The sequence below is a fragment of the Paroedura picta genome, chromosome 11, assembly GCF_049243985.1.
Source record: "Paroedura picta isolate Pp20150507F chromosome 11, Ppicta_v3.0, whole genome shotgun sequence".
Taxonomy (NCBI): Eukaryota; Metazoa; Chordata; class Lepidosauria; order Squamata; family Gekkonidae; genus Paroedura; species Paroedura picta.
This window is the reverse complement of record NC_135379.1, coordinates 42,047,676-42,065,073: the sequence shown is the minus strand read 5'-3', so window position 1 is coordinate 42,065,073 and position 17,398 is coordinate 42,047,676. Positions and strand designations below refer to the sequence as shown.

Below are 17,398 nucleotides of genomic sequence, written 5' to 3'. Positions count from 1 at the left end.
TCACAGGGTGTCTGTCTTGGGGAGAGGAAAGGGAAGGCGACTGTAAGCCGCTTTGAGACTCCTTCGGGTAGGGGAAAGCGGCATATAAGAAACAGCTCTTCTTAGTTAAGAAATTTATTTATGTATTTATAGTTGTTTATATATATTTGTATATGTGTATATATGTGTGTTTGTGTGTGTATGCATATCTGTATATGTGTATACTGCCCTTCCTGGCGGCTCATATATACGTCTGTATATGTGTATATGTGTGTATATGTATATATACCGCCCTCCTTTGCGGCTCAGGGCCATTTACATAGAAAGCAGGAATTAGTACAGTACAACAACTTCAAATAACATAGTAGTAACAGTAATAGTAGTTTCAGCAGCCGGTAATAAAGCTCCAACAATACTTCCATACAACAGTTTCAGTATTAATGGTTACAACATTATCAACTATGGTCTCATAGGTTGGGCAGTTTGCGGACCAGTTCATGGGGATGGATTTCTGGGGGGCCCAGCAAATGTTGTTGGTTCGGTTGACCTCAACTAAATGCCTGGCGGAAGAACTCCATTTCACAGGCTCTGCAGAACTGTAGTAGCTCAGGCTTGGCTATCAGATTTCCAAACATAAGTTGATTTCCAACAATGTTGAATGAGCCAGGCATTTGAGTTCCTAATAAAAGTACCCATGGTGTTGTGAAGCAATAGTATGTTTAGTCTGTCCCATCAGTACATGTGTTTCCCTAAAGTGCCCACCAAATATATCTTTTCTCTGGGGCTGTTTTAGATCAAGGAAGTGGTCCATGGGAAGGCTTAACCCTCCTTTCTCTGCACTGTATTCCTAATATGGTTTTGCTCCACATGCCTGAGATTTATTCCAAGCATGCATTTTGTAGTGCGTGGTTCATCATCAGGGCCCAAGGAAAATGTCGAGTATGCATAGGCCCTTAATAGCTGTAATAGAGAGATTATAAAGAAGGTAAAGTGGACCGTGTTTACCTATACTTCGGAACTCTGCGTGAGCTTTCTGAGTATAAAATTCCAGGTTCTAGTTTGCTGTTTTTGTTAATTTGTTAATTTCGAACACAGCAGCTAAAACAATATTGGGTTCCTACAAATACTTTTTAATGGTTTGTAGTTGTGCATAAATGCTTATTGTTGTTGTTTTGCAAAAAGAGGAAACTACATACGAAATGTTATTGATGTTTATCACCTTGTACACAATAAATGTTTGCAGATGAGTGCTCAGGATCTCTTTGTCAACCTTACTAACCAGGTATATACACTAGTCCAGTGGTCCCCAACCTTTTTATCACCGGGGACCGGTCAACGCTTGACAATTTTACTGAGGCCCCAGGGAGGAGTAGTCTTTTGCCAAGGGACGTCGCCTCCCTTTCCCGCCGGCACCCCTGACTTCTTGCCGCCCACTGGGGGGCACTGCTAGCAGTAGCTGCGCAGTGTCACGCTGAGGGGGAGCCCCAGCCATGGCAGCCGGCGGAGAGCACCAAAGGTGAGCTGGCGGCAGAGCGGCAGGGCAGCCCCCAAGGTGGGAGGAGGACGAGGAGGAGCCGTGGCCCGGTACTGACTGATCCACAGACCGGTCCCAGTCCCCAGACCGGGAGTTGGGGACCTCTGAACTAGTCCCACCCCCTTACTTTGGGTTGTAGTTGGATTAACGTCAAACTTGTAGAATATATAAGAACAGTATGAAATTATGTGTTATAACTGTTCTTAACACATTAAATGAGGACTTTTTTCTTTATGTTTTAAAGGTGATGCTTTGTAACAAAATCTGTGGGTTTCATTTGATGTGTCCAATATAACTTTCATTATGGAAAACTTTATTTTGTATGATGAGATCGGAAGAGGAAGCAAAACGATTGTTTACAAAGGCAGAAGAAAAGGAACTATTAATTTTGTGGCTATTTTGTGCACTGATAAATGCAAAAGAGCTGAAATAACAAACTGGGTAAGAATTATATTGAATATATCTGTGAATGATTTGCGAATATAAACTAACAAATATTTTGAGAGACAAGCTTGCCAATGGATTGAATTGTGTCCTTCATAAAGTACAGTGAAGCTGTGTAATGTGCTAAAATAGCTTTAGTGCTCTGTGCATCTCAAGTGTTTGTACCAATACTGTACAATTCTTTCAATTAGAAACTTCATCGGATACATTCTTTGTAGTTGCAGAGACTATTTGAATTTATTTGCGGTGAATTTTAATTACGTAGTAGTTTAAGGCATTGATTACAATGATTTTACATGGAATGTGTTGCTATATAGTTCTTCTATGAGATTATAAAGATGTCTGATACTGTGCCAGATATTTTGGTGCAAAAATGAAAAAACAAACAAAAAAACAGATATATAAATATAATAAATAAATATAAATAAATAACATGTGAGTCATGGGGGTGCCAGATTTGTAGTTTGTTTGAAATAGATTTAATTGATTTGGCAGTTATTCAGCCTCTGTGTAATTTAGTTCTGAAATGTTCTTTCCTGGGTAGTATTATCTCTCTCTCTCTCTCTCTCTGTTTTGGTATTATAACAGGTACTAGGGGCCAAACCCATTGCATTCAGGTATACAACAGGTGCTAGATTGGGGGGTGGGGGTGGAAGAAGCCTGCAAATGGGCAGGGATCCGGAGTCTCCAAGCCTCAGAAGAAAGTGGAAGGAGGAGTGGGTAGTTAGGAGTGGAGGATGGAAGGCCCATTGGCTGGCTGCTGGACAGACAGGCAAGCCGGTTGGAGAAGGAGGCACTTGGGCAGGACAGACACCCTGAGTGGGTGTTAAGTGCTGAGTGGCCCTTAAGCTATGAGATACGCTCCTCCAAAGCCTTACCAGAAATATTAAGTGGTACAGATAGGAAGCAACGATAGAGCAGAGAATCTATGAACAATCACAGCTTTATCTTCACCTGTATTCCTAAGCCTACCTAGGTTTGGATAAATCATGGTGTTTTGGAAGGCAGTCTTCACATAAGATACCAAAGACATTTACATATATTTTATATTTTTATACATGCATTTCAGGTAAGTATTTGAGGGACTAGTTAATTTTTTTTTTCAAGTGGAAGGCTCATGGCATTTACTCTGAATACTTTGCTGCCCTGAAACTGCACAGACTATGAACCCAGTCCATGAACTGATACCCTAAATAGATAATTGCTGTTCCGTTATCTGCTTGGCTTCCCAAGTGTCCAACCTATATCATTAAGTGTAGATGATCTGTTACAGGTACGTCTTACCCATGAAATTAGACACAAGAATATAGTAACATTTCATGAATGGTATGAAACAAGCAATCATCTCTGGCTTGTGGTCGAATTATGCACAGGTAAGAAGATGATAAACCAGTACATTGAGTATAATTCCACAGGGGTTGGCATATTAGTTTGTCACAGCAAATTAAAAGTCCGGTGGGATGTTAGAGATAAAGTTGATTCCAGTTTAAGTTTTTGAGAGTTGGCCTTCCCTTCCTTTGCTACATAGGACTGCATGATCATTTTACAGATAACCAAAATAACAACCTTTGGAAGGGAGTAGAGGCCTCCAGCTCATCTTCTCTCCCCTCTTTTGCCCTCCTGAATATAAGAGGAAGTGAGGTCTGAATTCCAAAAGCTTGTGTTAGAATAAACTTCATTCGCATTTATTGTGCCACAGTTTCTGAACATAAATGCTTGGATCCAAAGCACTTCTTGGGCATGTGTTACCTGAGTACAGTTCCTGATTCTTTCCCCCCTCTCTCTTTAAACAGATGATAGTCCTATAACAAAATTTCTTTATAAACTGCCCTTAGCATTCAAATACATCTGCTGTTGGTCATGAGGAATGTGAATAACAAGTCTGCAGCTCACCTGGGTCATAGAACTCATGCCATCACTCTTTACGTACTGGCCAAAGTTGTTATTTTTTATTGACAATGAAGCCTAGAATCCCAAAAAAGCTATTTAGGGTGTAATTTAGAGATTGGGTATGCAAGTCAAGTTCCAGTTTCAAAAGATGTTTGCTATGCATCTTGGCTGCTGGCTCTGTGTGTATAACTGACTAGAAGAAGAGTAGGTTTTTATATTGCACCTTTTTTACGTTAAGGAGTCTCAAAACAGTTTACAGTAACCTGTCCCATCCTCTTCCCACAATAGGCACCTTGTGAGGAAGGTAGAGCTGAGAGAATTCTGAGAAAACTCTTCCTGGCTCAAGATCCCCCAGCAGACTTCATGTGGAGGAGGAGTGGGGAATCAAACCTGATTAGAGTCTGCTGCTCTTAGCCAATACACTGTGCCAGTTTACAAAACTGATTGAGAGAAACGAGTCCAAAGCTTCCTTGGGGCTGCAGAATTACAAAGCCACTTCTTTGGACCTTGTGTGACATTTATAAGCCCGTGACTTATCTTGTTATGTGAACTTAGGTTCTGATTAATATTTAATTTTATGTACTCAATGCACCTATAAAAGAATACAGTACTACAGAAGAGAGATTGAGGCAACAAGGATATTTAACAGATTAACAATTTTCAGTTTTATGAATAGCTGTGTGTGTATATATTTGTGTCTGTGTGGCTTGGTGTAGTGGGTAGGAGTGCAGACTTCCAATCTGACGAGCTGGGTTTGATTCTCCACTCCCCCACATGCAACCAGCTGGGTGACCTTGGGCTCACCACAGCACTGATAAAGCTGTTCTGACTAAACCATAATATCAGGGTTCTCTCAGCCTCACCTCCCTCACAGGGGGTCTGTTGTGGGAAGAGGAAAGGGGAGGCGAAGGTAAGCCGCTTTGAGCTTCCTTCGGTAGAGAAAAGTGGCATATAAGAACCAACTCTTCTTCTTCAGTAATATCAGGGCTCTCTCAGCCTCACCTCCCTCACAGGGTGTCTGTTGTGGGGAGAGGAAGGGAAGGCAATTGAGACTCCTTTGGGTAGAGAAAAGCGGCATATAAGAACCAACTCTTCTTCCTCTTTATGTGGCATTGAGTGGGGAGTATTTTATATTGCTTTGTTGTTGTTAGGTGCGAAGTCGTGTCCGACCCATCGCGACCCCATGGACAATGATCCTCCAGGCCTTCCTGTCCTCTACCATTCCCCGGAGTCCATTTACAATTATATTGCTAGACATACATAATTCTAAATAGTTAGAAAATGTCTAATGTAATGCTTTTAATTGTCTGTTGCAAAAAGGTAAAATGATCCATAGTGATTATCAATTAATACCTTTATAGGTGGGTCACTAGAAATGGTAATTGCTCAAGATGAACATCTACCTGAGGATGTTGTATGCGAGTTTGGTATAGATTTAGTTACTGGACTCCATCATATTCATGACCTTGGAATTATTTTCTGTGATCTTACACCTGGAAAGGTAAGAGTATCTTCCAAGATGATGATTGCAAACAGATAGCTGTGTTCATATGTCATAGCAAAATAAAGCAAATATCTAGTGTCACCTTAATGAGTAATAACATTTATTTCAGTGTTAGTTTTCATGAGTCATAGTTCACTTTGTCAGATGGATATGTGAAGTGGAAGTATTAGTATTTATGTCTGTGTTTTGACATGACATTACAGATTCTCCTGGAAGGACCTGGCACTCTGAAACTCAGTAACTTCTGCTTGGCTAGAGCAGAAGGTGAAAATTTAGAAGAATTTTTTGCCTTAATAGGAGCAGAGGAAGGAGTAGGTGACAGTGGTGAAAACACAGTACAAAGAAATCAGAAAAACAAACTTACAGGTACATTGCAATATTAAAAGATGTGAATAACTAAAAAGAAAGGGCTGGATCCAGAGTTACTGTTTTTCTAGTGATGAAGCCTTCCTCTGATGCAAGGAATCTGCTTCTGCCAGAACTTGCATTTTCCATCCGCAGAAGGTTCCTTGTATCTAAGAAAGACTTTCCCAGTAAAAATATGGAAACATGTCATCCATTGCAGTAATACATCATTAAAGTTGCATCCATGGTCTTTTAATAATGATAAAAATAGAGCAATTATGTGGCTCTCAGTTTCATTGAAAACACCTCTTGGATGAACAGACAGTAATTGCTCAACACAAAGACATACCAAGCTGCTGTGGGCCCTGGAAGATTATGCAATACTAGTTTCAAAGCCCCTTTATAAAAAGGGGTTTTGAAAGGGGGGTTGCCTTGTGCGGCGGTCTGACGCTGCGCGAGGCGCTTCACGCCTCCCGCAGTGTCAGACCGGCAAGGAGGGAATCCCCAGCAGCCGCGCTTCGCGCGACTGCTGGGGGTTCCCTCGGGCGGCGGTCTGACGCTGCGCGAGGCGCTTCGCGCCTCCCGCAGTGTCAGACCGGCAAAGAGGGAATCCCCAGCAGCCGCGCTTTGCGCGACTGCTGGGGGTTCCCTCGGGCGGCGGTCTGACGCTGCGCGAGGCGCTTCGCGCCTCCCGCAGTGTCAGACCGGCAAAGAGGGAATCCCCAGAAGCCGTGCTTCGCGCGACTGCTGGGGGTTCCCTCGGGCGGCGGTCTGACGCAGCGTGAAGCGCTTCGCGCCTCCCGCAGCGTCAGACCGGGAGCAACTGCGAGCCGCACTGCGCGCGGCTCGCAGTTGCTCAGCCTGGGAATCGGAGGGACCAATCGGCAGGCGCTTCGCGCCTGCCGATTGGTCCCTCCGATTGTCTGTCATGAGGAAGGGTCCAACCTGGACCCTTCCTCATCACGGACAAAGCCCACCTCTAGGGGGCTTAACGAATTATATAGTCCGTGGCGCCCGTGGCGCCACGGGCTGTTTAAAGATAGTGGCTTAGGTGAGAGTTATGCCAGGTGACAGTGGATGCTGCGTTACTCCAGGTCTTCTGTGGTCTCCCAGTGTACTTCCCTCTTCTGGGTGACCTTACACTACAGCTACTGCAGAGGTGACATTTTAGGTTTCCAAGTCAGGGTGCCTGAATATCTACATCATCCCCATTTTTTGGCCACCTATTGTTCTGTGATTATATGAACAGCTCTCGATTGTGTTGGAATCCCATCTACTTTATTTAGTTATTTAGAAATGGCTACCTTCCTGAAAATCCAATGGGGATTGCAATAGAGATGTTAGTGACTTTGGAAGGCTATCTTTGCCAATGTGGAGAAAATAATTATTGATGACTTTTTTGCAGGTTCTCTAGTATATGTTGCTCCAGAAGTGATAAAAGGAGCTGACTTCTCTAAAGCCAGTGATCTGTGGTCATTGGGCTGTTTGCTGTATGAAATGTTCTCAGGTATTCGTATAATATAATAATTTCCATATTTGATTTATTGATTGTTTATATTATATTATATTTATATACAACCCTCCTTTGTGGCTCAGGGTGGTTTACAATGAAACTTTCATAATACAGTACAATATAGTAAACATCATGATTTGAACATGTAGCATTTTTAACAGTGGGAACTTGTACCAAAATGGAACGGCTTACAATTTTAACATCTGAAATCGCACAAGTCTGCAGGGCCTGCAAAAGGAAGCTCCTCCACCAGGCTTTTGCATGAGACTGTCTGGCCCAACAACATCCGCTGGTTCCCCCCCCCCCCCCGATACCTCACCCCATGACCTGAACCAATCTGACTTCCCTAGGAGTTTTTGTTAAAATTGTTGTTCTTGTTAAGGTTGCTGTTCAATCAAGCCTGTTGTAATATTCTATTAATTTTGGAATTGCTATTGATGTGTTATGTTATGATTATGACTTATGTCTACGATGTTTTATGTAATACCCAACAATGTTTTATGTAAACCGCCCTGAGCCATATGGGAGAGCGGTATAAAAATCTAAGAAATAAAATAAATAAACATTCAACAATAGAATGTTATGATTTTAACTCTACAGATTAAGTGCACTGTGGTTCAAATCTTCATCTGTGGGCGCAGTTGATGGTGGGAATAGCCTCTCAGCTCTGGTTGGTGGTTTACTTGCCTCGACTGAAAGCCTGGTGGAAGGGCTCCGTTTTGGAGGCCCTGCAAAATTGTTTTAACTCTGGCAGGGCCCTGATGTCCTCTGGGAGCTCGTTCCACCAGGTGGGGGCCAGGACAGAGAAAGCCTTGGTCAAAGTCAGATGAGTTTCCCTGGGGCCAGGGATCACCAGCTTGTTGGTGTTAGCAAAGCCTAGTGCATTCTGAGGGATGTAGATGATATTATGCACATTAAAATATTTCAGCAAATTACGATGATGCTATTTTAAGTATTTAAGAGCCAGATAACTAAAATGTAGTTAGGTCATTAGCAGATGGTGGCTTGTATGTACAACCTATGAGGTATGTAGTAAAACAAGAATAAAAATGGTGAGTGTGTGTGTTTTCAGAGCTACTAAGAGAAATATTTCAGTGAGGGAACTCTTTTTCTGTCAAAGTATCAGCAGGCAAGTTATTTCTTGTCCACGGGTGTATTATGTTTAGTATTATAAGTTCTCATTTATTTATAGGGAAACCTCCATTCATCTCAGAAAACCTCACTGAATTATCAGAACAGATTGTGCATGAAGATCCTTTTCCACTTAGACAAGAAGGTAAGGCTATGTGCTGATAAATGATTTAATGAAACTGGTGAAAAATAATCCAGTCAGTTTCTCAGGTGTGATTAAAAGCATGCATGGGTTTTATTGCTTGTCAAAACAGTACATAGGAGAAAATCTTTCAGAAATTTAAAATGTATTCCGGTGGTGGAAAATGCCTTAAGACTTCCTACTTGTTACTGGATTTTTGTTTTTCTGACATCTGTAATCTGTAACCATTAATAAAGCTGGTAAAGGGTGCTGGGAGGAGCTGGGACTTACCGCCTAACTACCAATCAGGTCAGCTGTCACGGCTGCTCCATTCCTGATTAGCCATCTGTCCAATGAACGGCCAATCAGGAAGGATGTCCTGCCCCGGCTTGCATCCCCTTCCAACTTCTTCCATTTGGAAGAAGTTCCAGCCCAGTAAGTAGGAGCTGGGAGGGAGGGTGGAGGGTCTGGGACTGTGGGCCATAAAGATGTTGAATAAAATAGGAGAGAGGACTGCTCCTTGTGGGACTCCACATGTGAGCTGATGTTTAGATGCTCTCTCTTTCTAGTTATTTTGAAATCACTACAATTAATTTGTTGCGGCAGGTACAAATTAACAACTAGTGCTTAACTATGTGGCAAATCCACTGCTTTATGCAGTTTTAGAAATCTGATATCAGGATAAATCTATGAGCTGGTAGATAATGCTGATTTTTTAAAAAGATGGTAAAATGAGAATCTTGTCCACCAATATTGCCCCAGTGACAACATTATATGTCTTGGAGACCCTTACGCAATCCTGACGGTGCTGGTACTTTTGATTCCACTTGAATTACGTATTCATGATATTTTTAGCTCTTGTTAGGAAAAATTACTTTTGTTCCCAAATAAACTGTGTAATTTTACCTTCCAGGACCTGCCCTTCTAAAACCATCTTCAGACTTTGTTAGCTTGCTTGAGTCCTTGCTTCAAAAGGATCCGCTAAAGAGGTTAGAATGTTGATTTGCTAATCTAGTGACCTATAAATGATAGCTGCTGATGTAAGAATGTCCACTGTTTTGTATCAATGGGTCTGGAAGATTATGTACCAGTGGGGTGTAATGATTCAGAGTGGTGGCTTCTAGTCTGGTGAGTCAGGTTTGATTCCCTGCTCCTCAATGTGCAGCCATCTAGGTGACCTTGGGCTTGTCACAGTCCTGATAGTGCTGTTCTGACCAAGCAGTCCTGTCAGAGGTCTCTCAGCCCCACCTAACTCACAGAGTGTCTGTTGTGGGGAGAGGAAGGGAAGGCGATTGTAAGCTGCTTTGAGACTCCTTTGGGCAGTGAACCAACTCTTCTTCTTCTTCTAATTATATTTGAAGGTTGACTTGGGCAGAATTATTACAGCATCCATTCTGGAAAAATGCCTTTATCCAGGCTCCCAGTGAATCCGTGTCCAGCCAAGACTCAAACATCAGGTACAATAGTTTCAGTGGGGATTAATTATAATATATTCAAGTCATTAATAAATTGTCTTTTCAGTTGTTTCAGTTTTAATTTCTTTAATAGCCCTTACTTGACACAGATTGGGGATGCAGCCCTATTTCCATGCAGCAGTTCTAGTACTGAATTGTATATGGAGGAAAACCTCCCCCAGTAGCCGATGCTGGCTATTATGGGAATTGTACTACTATCACTTGCATGGAATGTGCCAGTTGCACTGCTTCTGCTAGCTGTAGTTCTGCAGTTAATGCTAGAGATCAGTGTGATTAAAGGCACAGAAAAACCGAACATGAATTCAAATTACTTCTTCTTCCTTGGAGCACTCTATGTGATGTACTACCTGATTCTGACAATTATAGATGTAATCGTATATAGTGCACACCTGTCAGTATGCCACTGCCATTAGATTTGTTGACTAATTTAAATATTACTGGAGGAACAGGGAGTGAAATCTACTCTTACCAGAGTCCTTTGATTGATGGATCTCCACCTGCCTCCTAGAATAATAATGCAAGCTACAAACTTTTCTTTCGGTTTCTGCAGTGCAGTGTTATATAGAATTACTCCAGTCTTAGGCCACTGAAATGAATGGACTTTGAACAAAGTAATTTTGCACAGATTTTCACCATAAAATGCTCACTAAATTCTGTTTGATATGGTCACAGTTGCCTTACATTCACCTCACCAGTTAGTTTTTCAGAATGCATTCCCCTAAAACTGGTTTATGAATAGAAATGTTTTTGCAAAATTATTCCAAGTGTTTAAAGTTTTGTCCCTAAATAAATTCAGTAAAGTTATATTGACTTCAAAATTAATTTCATTGTCCTTTGAATAGTGGTGGAAGTGCCAAGCTGTTTGTGTCTGGGAAGTCTAGCGATCACTTGGAGAGTCAAAAAAATGCAGACATCATTGTATGCCCAGAAGCAGAAAAGAAACAATTGAACAAATCTTTCAAGCTGGGTAAGAGTACAGCATCTTTATCAGTGAAATGTGAAAATCCTAATGAAGATGCATGTTTGGAAAAACAACAACAACTATATATAACTATATTAATACTAGTGGTATATTTTATTTTGCAGAAAATCCAGAAGAATTACGTCCTAAAAGCGCAGTTGATGGTGAATCAAATGAGTCTATATTTCTTCTCAGGTATGACCTTTAAAATCAGATTCTTTGCCCTGGTTTTTATTACATGATCAGAGCAGTCCTTAACAAACACAAGGCTGTTCCTATCTCATATATAGTTTAGTCCTCAAACATCAGTTGTTGTGGGGAGCCAAAGAGAATATCTGATAGCTTCCTGAGCTGCATTAGTTGGGCCGAACACTATTCAGTTCATGTTTAATACCTCAAAACAGATATGCTGGACTTGCCAAAACGCCAAAGCTACTGACTCAGAAATCTTGTCCTCTAATATCCATTGTAGGCAGGGGGAATGTGCAGTTGCCCAAATGCAAAGAGCTGCATTTGCTTCATTCCAGTTTCCTGTGTTTCATGCCTAAGGCCTACAACTGAAAACTCGTTCTGGGGCTGAATCACAGTGAGTTGCTGCTGAGGCTTGGTCTTCTCACAGGATTTGCTATTTGCAAGCAGGACGGTAGAATTTGGCAGTGAATTTGAATTGTGTGTCCGGCCCATTGTACAATTCAGGGAGCTGTAAAGGTATCCCCTGTGCAAGCACCGAGTCATGTCTGATCCTTGGGGTGACGCCCTCTAGCATTTTCTTGGCAGACTCAATACAGGGTGGTTTGCCAGTGCCTTCCCCAGTCATTACCGTTTACCCCCCAGCAAGCTGGGTACTCATTTTACCGACCTCAGAAGCATGGAAGGCTGAGTCAACCTTGAGCCGGCTGCTGGGATTGAACTCCCAGCCTCATGGGCATCAGGGAGCTATAGAGGGTCCATTGAGGAGATAGTTGGGATTAAAGGTATTTAGTTTTGTTTGCATGTGTATGCATTCTCTTTCAGTTCTCGCCCCACTCCAAGAACGAGCATGACACTAGAAATGAACAGCACTACTGCCGGTCTTACTCCAAATTCAGCACACCAAACACTGCCTCCTTCACTAAAGGTAAATGCAGATTGCAGAAAGGAAGAGGCGAAACAGTAAGTTTTATAATATTGCTATGGGGAAATTAAATTATCAGTCGAGCAAGACTAACAAAAGTGTGCCATGGGATTCTTTGTTATATGAACTGCTGTAGGCTAAAGCTGCTTCCACACAGCCAAGATTTTCTGTGTAGCTTTCACTGTTGCTATGAATGCAATGGAACCTTCCAGACAGAAGGCTTCTCTAAACGTTCCTTACCTCAACCCCCAGCTTCCATCTGCTCTTCTTCATGCCAACAGAGGGTTTCTTTGGTCTTTTTTTAAAATTGCAATTGATATGTTGCTACGACATTATAACAAGTTATCTGCTAATCTCTGAATTCCCAGCTTTCATGTAAAAACAGTTAAGCCACCTCTCTGTGTTGGATGAAAAAGTCCAAGGTCACCCAGCTGACTCCATGTGGCACTAAAGGGACCCATGGAAGCTGTTATGATTTGGGGGAATCAGGTTTGTTTAGTATTGAAACCCAGTTGGCTGTATGTTGAGGAGCGGGGAATCAAACCCAGCTCACCTGGATATAGTGTGCACGGGGCTTTTTATCCAGTCCCAGTTCAAATGAATCCCTTCTGTCTACACTGAATTTGATTTGCATTTTGATTTGGGGCGTTTTAAATTTCCCCTCTGCAATAAGCATGGTTGATTCATGGTGACCCTACCTTTCCCCAGCGATATCCTGGAGTGGATAGAAGCTTCAATATTTCAAAAACCAGCATCAGGAACAGTGCAGCTCTTTGTGGATTAACTTGCTGCCATGTGGCTGTAGCAAAGCATTCTGATTGGCCAAGGCATCAGTTCAAAGTCTTCCTGATTCTCAGTTGCAAGGCTTGTCTTAAAGTGACTGCGCTCCAGAAGCCCTAACTTCTCTCAGCAGAGATTTGCCTCTTGGCTTTTTTTCTCCTCCTCTGCTGTCTCCAATCCTCTTCACCCCACCCCCACCCCCCTTGTTCAAGAAAAGAAAGAGGCTCCTGCTGCACTTGACTCCCCCCTCCCATTCTGAGCTTCCCCAATCAAGTGCAGAACACTTTCTGTTTCAGTGGGGGGGGGGGGATAGAGGAAGACCTGAGTTCAAATTGGGTCCACAATGGAATCAACAAAGTAAGTGCAGGATCCACAACAGACTCAACAAAGTCAGTGCAGAATCAGCCCAGATTAGCAGCCACCACTTGTAACCACTACACCACACTGGCTCTGCATGTTGGGATCATGTGTCTTTTCCACTTAAATCTCTACAGTGGTATGGCTTGAGACTTCTTCTTTTTAAACAAAAAAGCTGAGAATTTAGAGGAATTAATAGAGTACGATAATGTTAATTGCAGATCTTAATAAAGACGCCTGGGGAAAAAATCCTTGCTGAGGCGGGTGGGAGCATTGAGGCAAGGAAAGTGGTGGTGATGTGCAGGGGGACTTATAGAAAAGCAAACTATTAAGGGTAACATCCTCATGGTACATATATATATTACTAATATTTTACTTACATTCCAGGTTAAAAACACATACTGTGGTCAGCAAGATATAGAATCCAAAATAAAGGAACTTATCTACACAGAGTCTGACCTTAGCGTAACTCCTATCATTGACAATCCAAAGGTAACATTAAAATTCTTCCCACAAAGCTCTTCTTAATGTTATACAGGAATTTCATGCTATTCGTTGCACTGCACAAATAAATTTTAACTTCTTGTAAATGTTTCCACCTAGTGGTCACACCTGTTTTCTACAGTTCTATGGAAAATGTACATATTGGTAGGATGGATAGTTTTTGTATTAGAGTTGTTTTTTATACCCCGCTTTTTACTACCCGAAGGAGTCTGAGAGCAGCTTACAATCACCTCCCCTGCCTCTCCCACAAAAGACACCTTGTAAGAGAGTTCTGAGTGAATTGACTAGCCCAAGGTTACCCAGCTAACTGCATGTGGAAGAGAGGAGGAATCAAACTCGATTTACAAGATTAAAGGCCGCCACTCTTAACCACTACACCACGCTGCCTATGTTAACAGAAAGATGTCTAGGCTTTGTGACTTTTTCTTGGTGTGTGTTCTGAATGTGGTAGCCAATGGAATCGGTTTAATTTATTCAGAACTTGCATTCTGTGGTTTTCTGTCTGCCCTCCCTTGTTCTTTTATATGGTTTTATTATATTGTCCTTTCATGCTTGTGGTGGTTATTCTACCGAATCGTCATAAGAATCCTATGAGGTAATTTAGATTTTATTTATTTATTTATTTAGATTTATATACCGCCCTCCCCGAAGGCTCAGGGCGGTTTACATTAAAACTAGTCAACGATACATGAAACAGTCTTCGTTAAAACATACAGTAATTAATAACAGTGGTTGTAACCATATAACAGAATAATGTAACAGTATAACAATATAATAAAATAATATAACGGTGGAACGGTGGAACGGTGCAATACCACAACAGGTCCAGATTGAGTGAGAGTGATCTGCACATGATAATCCGGTGAGGGATTATTTTATTGGTTAGGCAGGTCTTTGGACCCTAGACCTCCTTGGTACAAGTCAAGCATTCTACCCACACAACGGTTACTAGTCAAGTGATAAAAGGAAGCTGGGTTTTAAAACTAAAAGGGATTTTGCAGCCCATTGCAGGTAGAAATCCCAGGGGACACAGCATCACAGAACCACTGTGCTATAGTGGTTTGACTGGGATCTGGAAGACCCAAGTATGAATTCCCACTCTGTTGAGTGATCTTGTGCTAGTCATATATGCTCAGCCAAATCCACCTCAAAGGGTTATTGTGAAGATAAAATAGAGGCGAGGAGAACAACATAAGCTGTTTTGGGTCCCCTCTGGGGAGAAAGATTGAGTGCACGGGGAATAAATAAAAAACAAAAATGCCTGAAATAATATAGATTCAAATGAGTAGCCATGTTGGTCTGAAGTAGCACAATAAAATCAAAGTCCAGTAGCACCTTTAAGACCAACAAAGATTTATTCAAGGCATGAGCTTTCGAGTGCAAGCCCTCTTCCTCAGACATAGTCTGATTTTATTGAAATAATACAGTAATTTTGGATGGGTGCTGAAATATTAACAAGTTGGATACTGAATAAAAAATCTGATAGTTTTCCTTTTGAGTATATATTTGATTTTAGACAAGTGGAAATGTATTTTCCCCTCCTCATTAAGAGTGTAGTGCTAAAACAACCCATTCGTTGTATCTTGGCATGATAATTTGCTTGCCCAAGGCTGATGGCTGGGGCCTCCTTGTGGTCATTCTGGGGAAGCGTTAAAGAGACTTTGGGAGTAAAGTAATAGATGTGTCCCATCGGTTGTAGATCCAGTTCTTCATGGTCATCCAGTATACAGTGGGACTATGACATCTTGTGATTTTGATGTGATGCCTCTGTTGATACCACCCAAGACTGCATTTGCCTTCTTTACCACTGCATCACACTGTTCATATTTAGTTTACAGTCCAGAAGTACCCCAAGATCATGTTCACACACACTGCTACCCAGAAGTGCATCTCCCATCCAGTATGCATGCTTCTCATTTTTGTGATCCAGATGCAGAACTCTTCACTTCTCCTTAATGACTTGCATCTTGTTCTCATTGGCCCACTTTTTCCAGCATGTTCTGATCTCGTTGGACTCTGTATCTTCTGGAGAGTTCGCTACTCCTCCCAATGTGATGTTATTTGCAAATGTAATGAGGACTCCCCTAACCCCCTCATCCAGATAATTGATAAAAATACTGAAAAGTACAAGAACGAGTACTGAGCCCTGTGGCACCCCACTGCTCTCCTCCCTCCAATCTGATGGAGCACCATTGACATCCACTCCTTAGGTATGGTTTTCTAGTGTAATGCAGTGTAACCCTGAGATGGGTGACATGAACCACACCTTCGGGGGTCTGGATTGATAAATAAGGAAACATTGCCTGGGCTTGTGATCTCATGACCCCTTGAACTCCAGCTACGATATTCCCCTGCCCCCAGAGGGCACTACAGCTGTATACAGCAGGGGTGGGCAAACTGTGGCCCTCCAGATGGCCATGGACTACAATTCCCATGAGCCCTTACCAGCAAATGCTGAATTGTAGTCCATGTAGCTCATGGGAATTGTAGTCCATGAACATCTGGAGGGCCACAGTTTGTCCACCCCTGGTTTACAGTATAGTGAAATAACAGAGTTTTTAAAAAGCTACCCCAAACTCCTGACTTATTTTAATGCTGAAATGGGCAGTGTATCTAATAAAATTTGGTTAATTGAACTTCAGGAAAATGGAACTGCCCTTTAGCTACTTACTGCTGTCAATAATGTTGTCATCCGATTCTAGGTTTATATTGTCAGCTTGTCCTCCAGCTTCGTGATAGTGACAGTTTTGTGGGGGTTGAGACTGAAATATTGAAAGCTAGTGGGCTCATTATGATACAAAGCACTACGTGGGGACACATGCAAATTTTATACCTGTCAGATGCTTGGAATTGCCTCAAGTCAGACCATTCACTTTTTTTTCCCCAGATAGTAAAGCAAGCACCAGTGAGATTTGATTTGAAAAATTTACATCTACCAGCCCATTCAGGTACAGTCTGCTGAAGCGATGATAAAATATAAAGCCGTTCTACAATACATAAAATATGCACAATGACAGGTTATCCTTTGATACGAAAGAAAGTCTTGGTATCCCTTGAATTGCTATTTGAATTCTTGTATCAATTTGATTTACTTTGAACTCTAGCAAATGGTATTATGTAACAGGCATACTAGAGTGTGTGATCAAGTTATCATTGTTATTTTAAAACTAAATGTATTTTGAGATCCTGTTTTATGGTAGTCAATTTACGGTAGTCAATATTAGGTTTGGTGTATTTAGTCTTTGCTTTAACAAGGATGGTAGACTGTGACAGGCATGAGTCAGATGACGCTGTCATACATGGTTGCTTGATATTTGCTTCTTACATGCTCAAGAATTGCAATAAAAGTAAAATGGAGGGTGCATGCATATTGAAACCAATCTAGGTTTATGCATTCTAATTTTATAGTAAAGGTGCTTTGGTTCTGGCAAGGAAACTTTTTTGTGCCCTATGCCTGCTTATGTGAAATCTGAGCTTCTCTGTAGTAAACTTACCTTGTAGGGTGATCACATGGAACTATGTTGATAAAAGGTCTCCATGTGCTCATTTCCCCCAGCAACCATGTACATTCTTGGAACGTTGCCCATTTTGTGGGATATCAGGTTTTGTGTGAACTCTTTCATAACCTGTTGCATCAGATACTAGAAAATAAGACTCTGCACCTGCACCCTCCAGAAGTTACCTGAAAAATGGCTTCTTAAGATCAGCTGCTTGGTAGGGTTTTTCCTCAGCAGATCCAGCTGTGC

General features: G+C 41.8%; 1 protein-coding gene across 5 annotated transcripts in view; it reads left to right on the top strand.

The window, feature by feature from the left end:
* Window positions 1-17,398, top strand: part of ULK4 (unc-51 like kinase 4) — a 173,936-nt gene that overhangs the window by 11,743 nt on the left and 144,795 nt on the right. For 4 of the 5 annotated variants that reach the window (XM_077303057.1, XM_077303055.1, XM_077303058.1 and 1 more), the window contains exons 2-14: window positions 1,758-1,954; window positions 3,231-3,330; window positions 5,209-5,348; window positions 5,555-5,717; window positions 7,102-7,203; window positions 8,402-8,485; window positions 9,375-9,450; window positions 9,823-9,918; window positions 10,779-10,903; window positions 11,023-11,092; window positions 11,912-12,014; window positions 13,536-13,640; window positions 16,540-16,600. In XM_077303057.1, the coding sequence (XP_077159172.1) occupies window positions 1,817-1,954; window positions 3,231-3,330; window positions 5,209-5,348; window positions 5,555-5,717; window positions 7,102-7,203; window positions 8,402-8,485; window positions 9,375-9,450; window positions 9,823-9,918; window positions 10,779-10,903; window positions 11,023-11,092; window positions 11,912-12,014; window positions 13,536-13,640; window positions 16,540-16,600 (1,363 nt within the window). In that variant the 5' untranslated portion in view covers window positions 1,758-1,816. Of the gene's footprint in view, window positions 1-1,475; window positions 1,496-1,757; window positions 1,955-3,230; window positions 3,331-5,208; window positions 5,349-5,554; window positions 5,718-7,101; window positions 7,204-8,401; window positions 8,486-9,374; window positions 9,451-9,822; window positions 9,919-10,778; window positions 10,904-11,022; window positions 11,093-11,911; window positions 12,015-13,535; window positions 13,641-16,539; window positions 16,601-17,398 lie in introns of those variants that run through there. The other variant, XM_077303059.1, reaches the window with a different exon arrangement.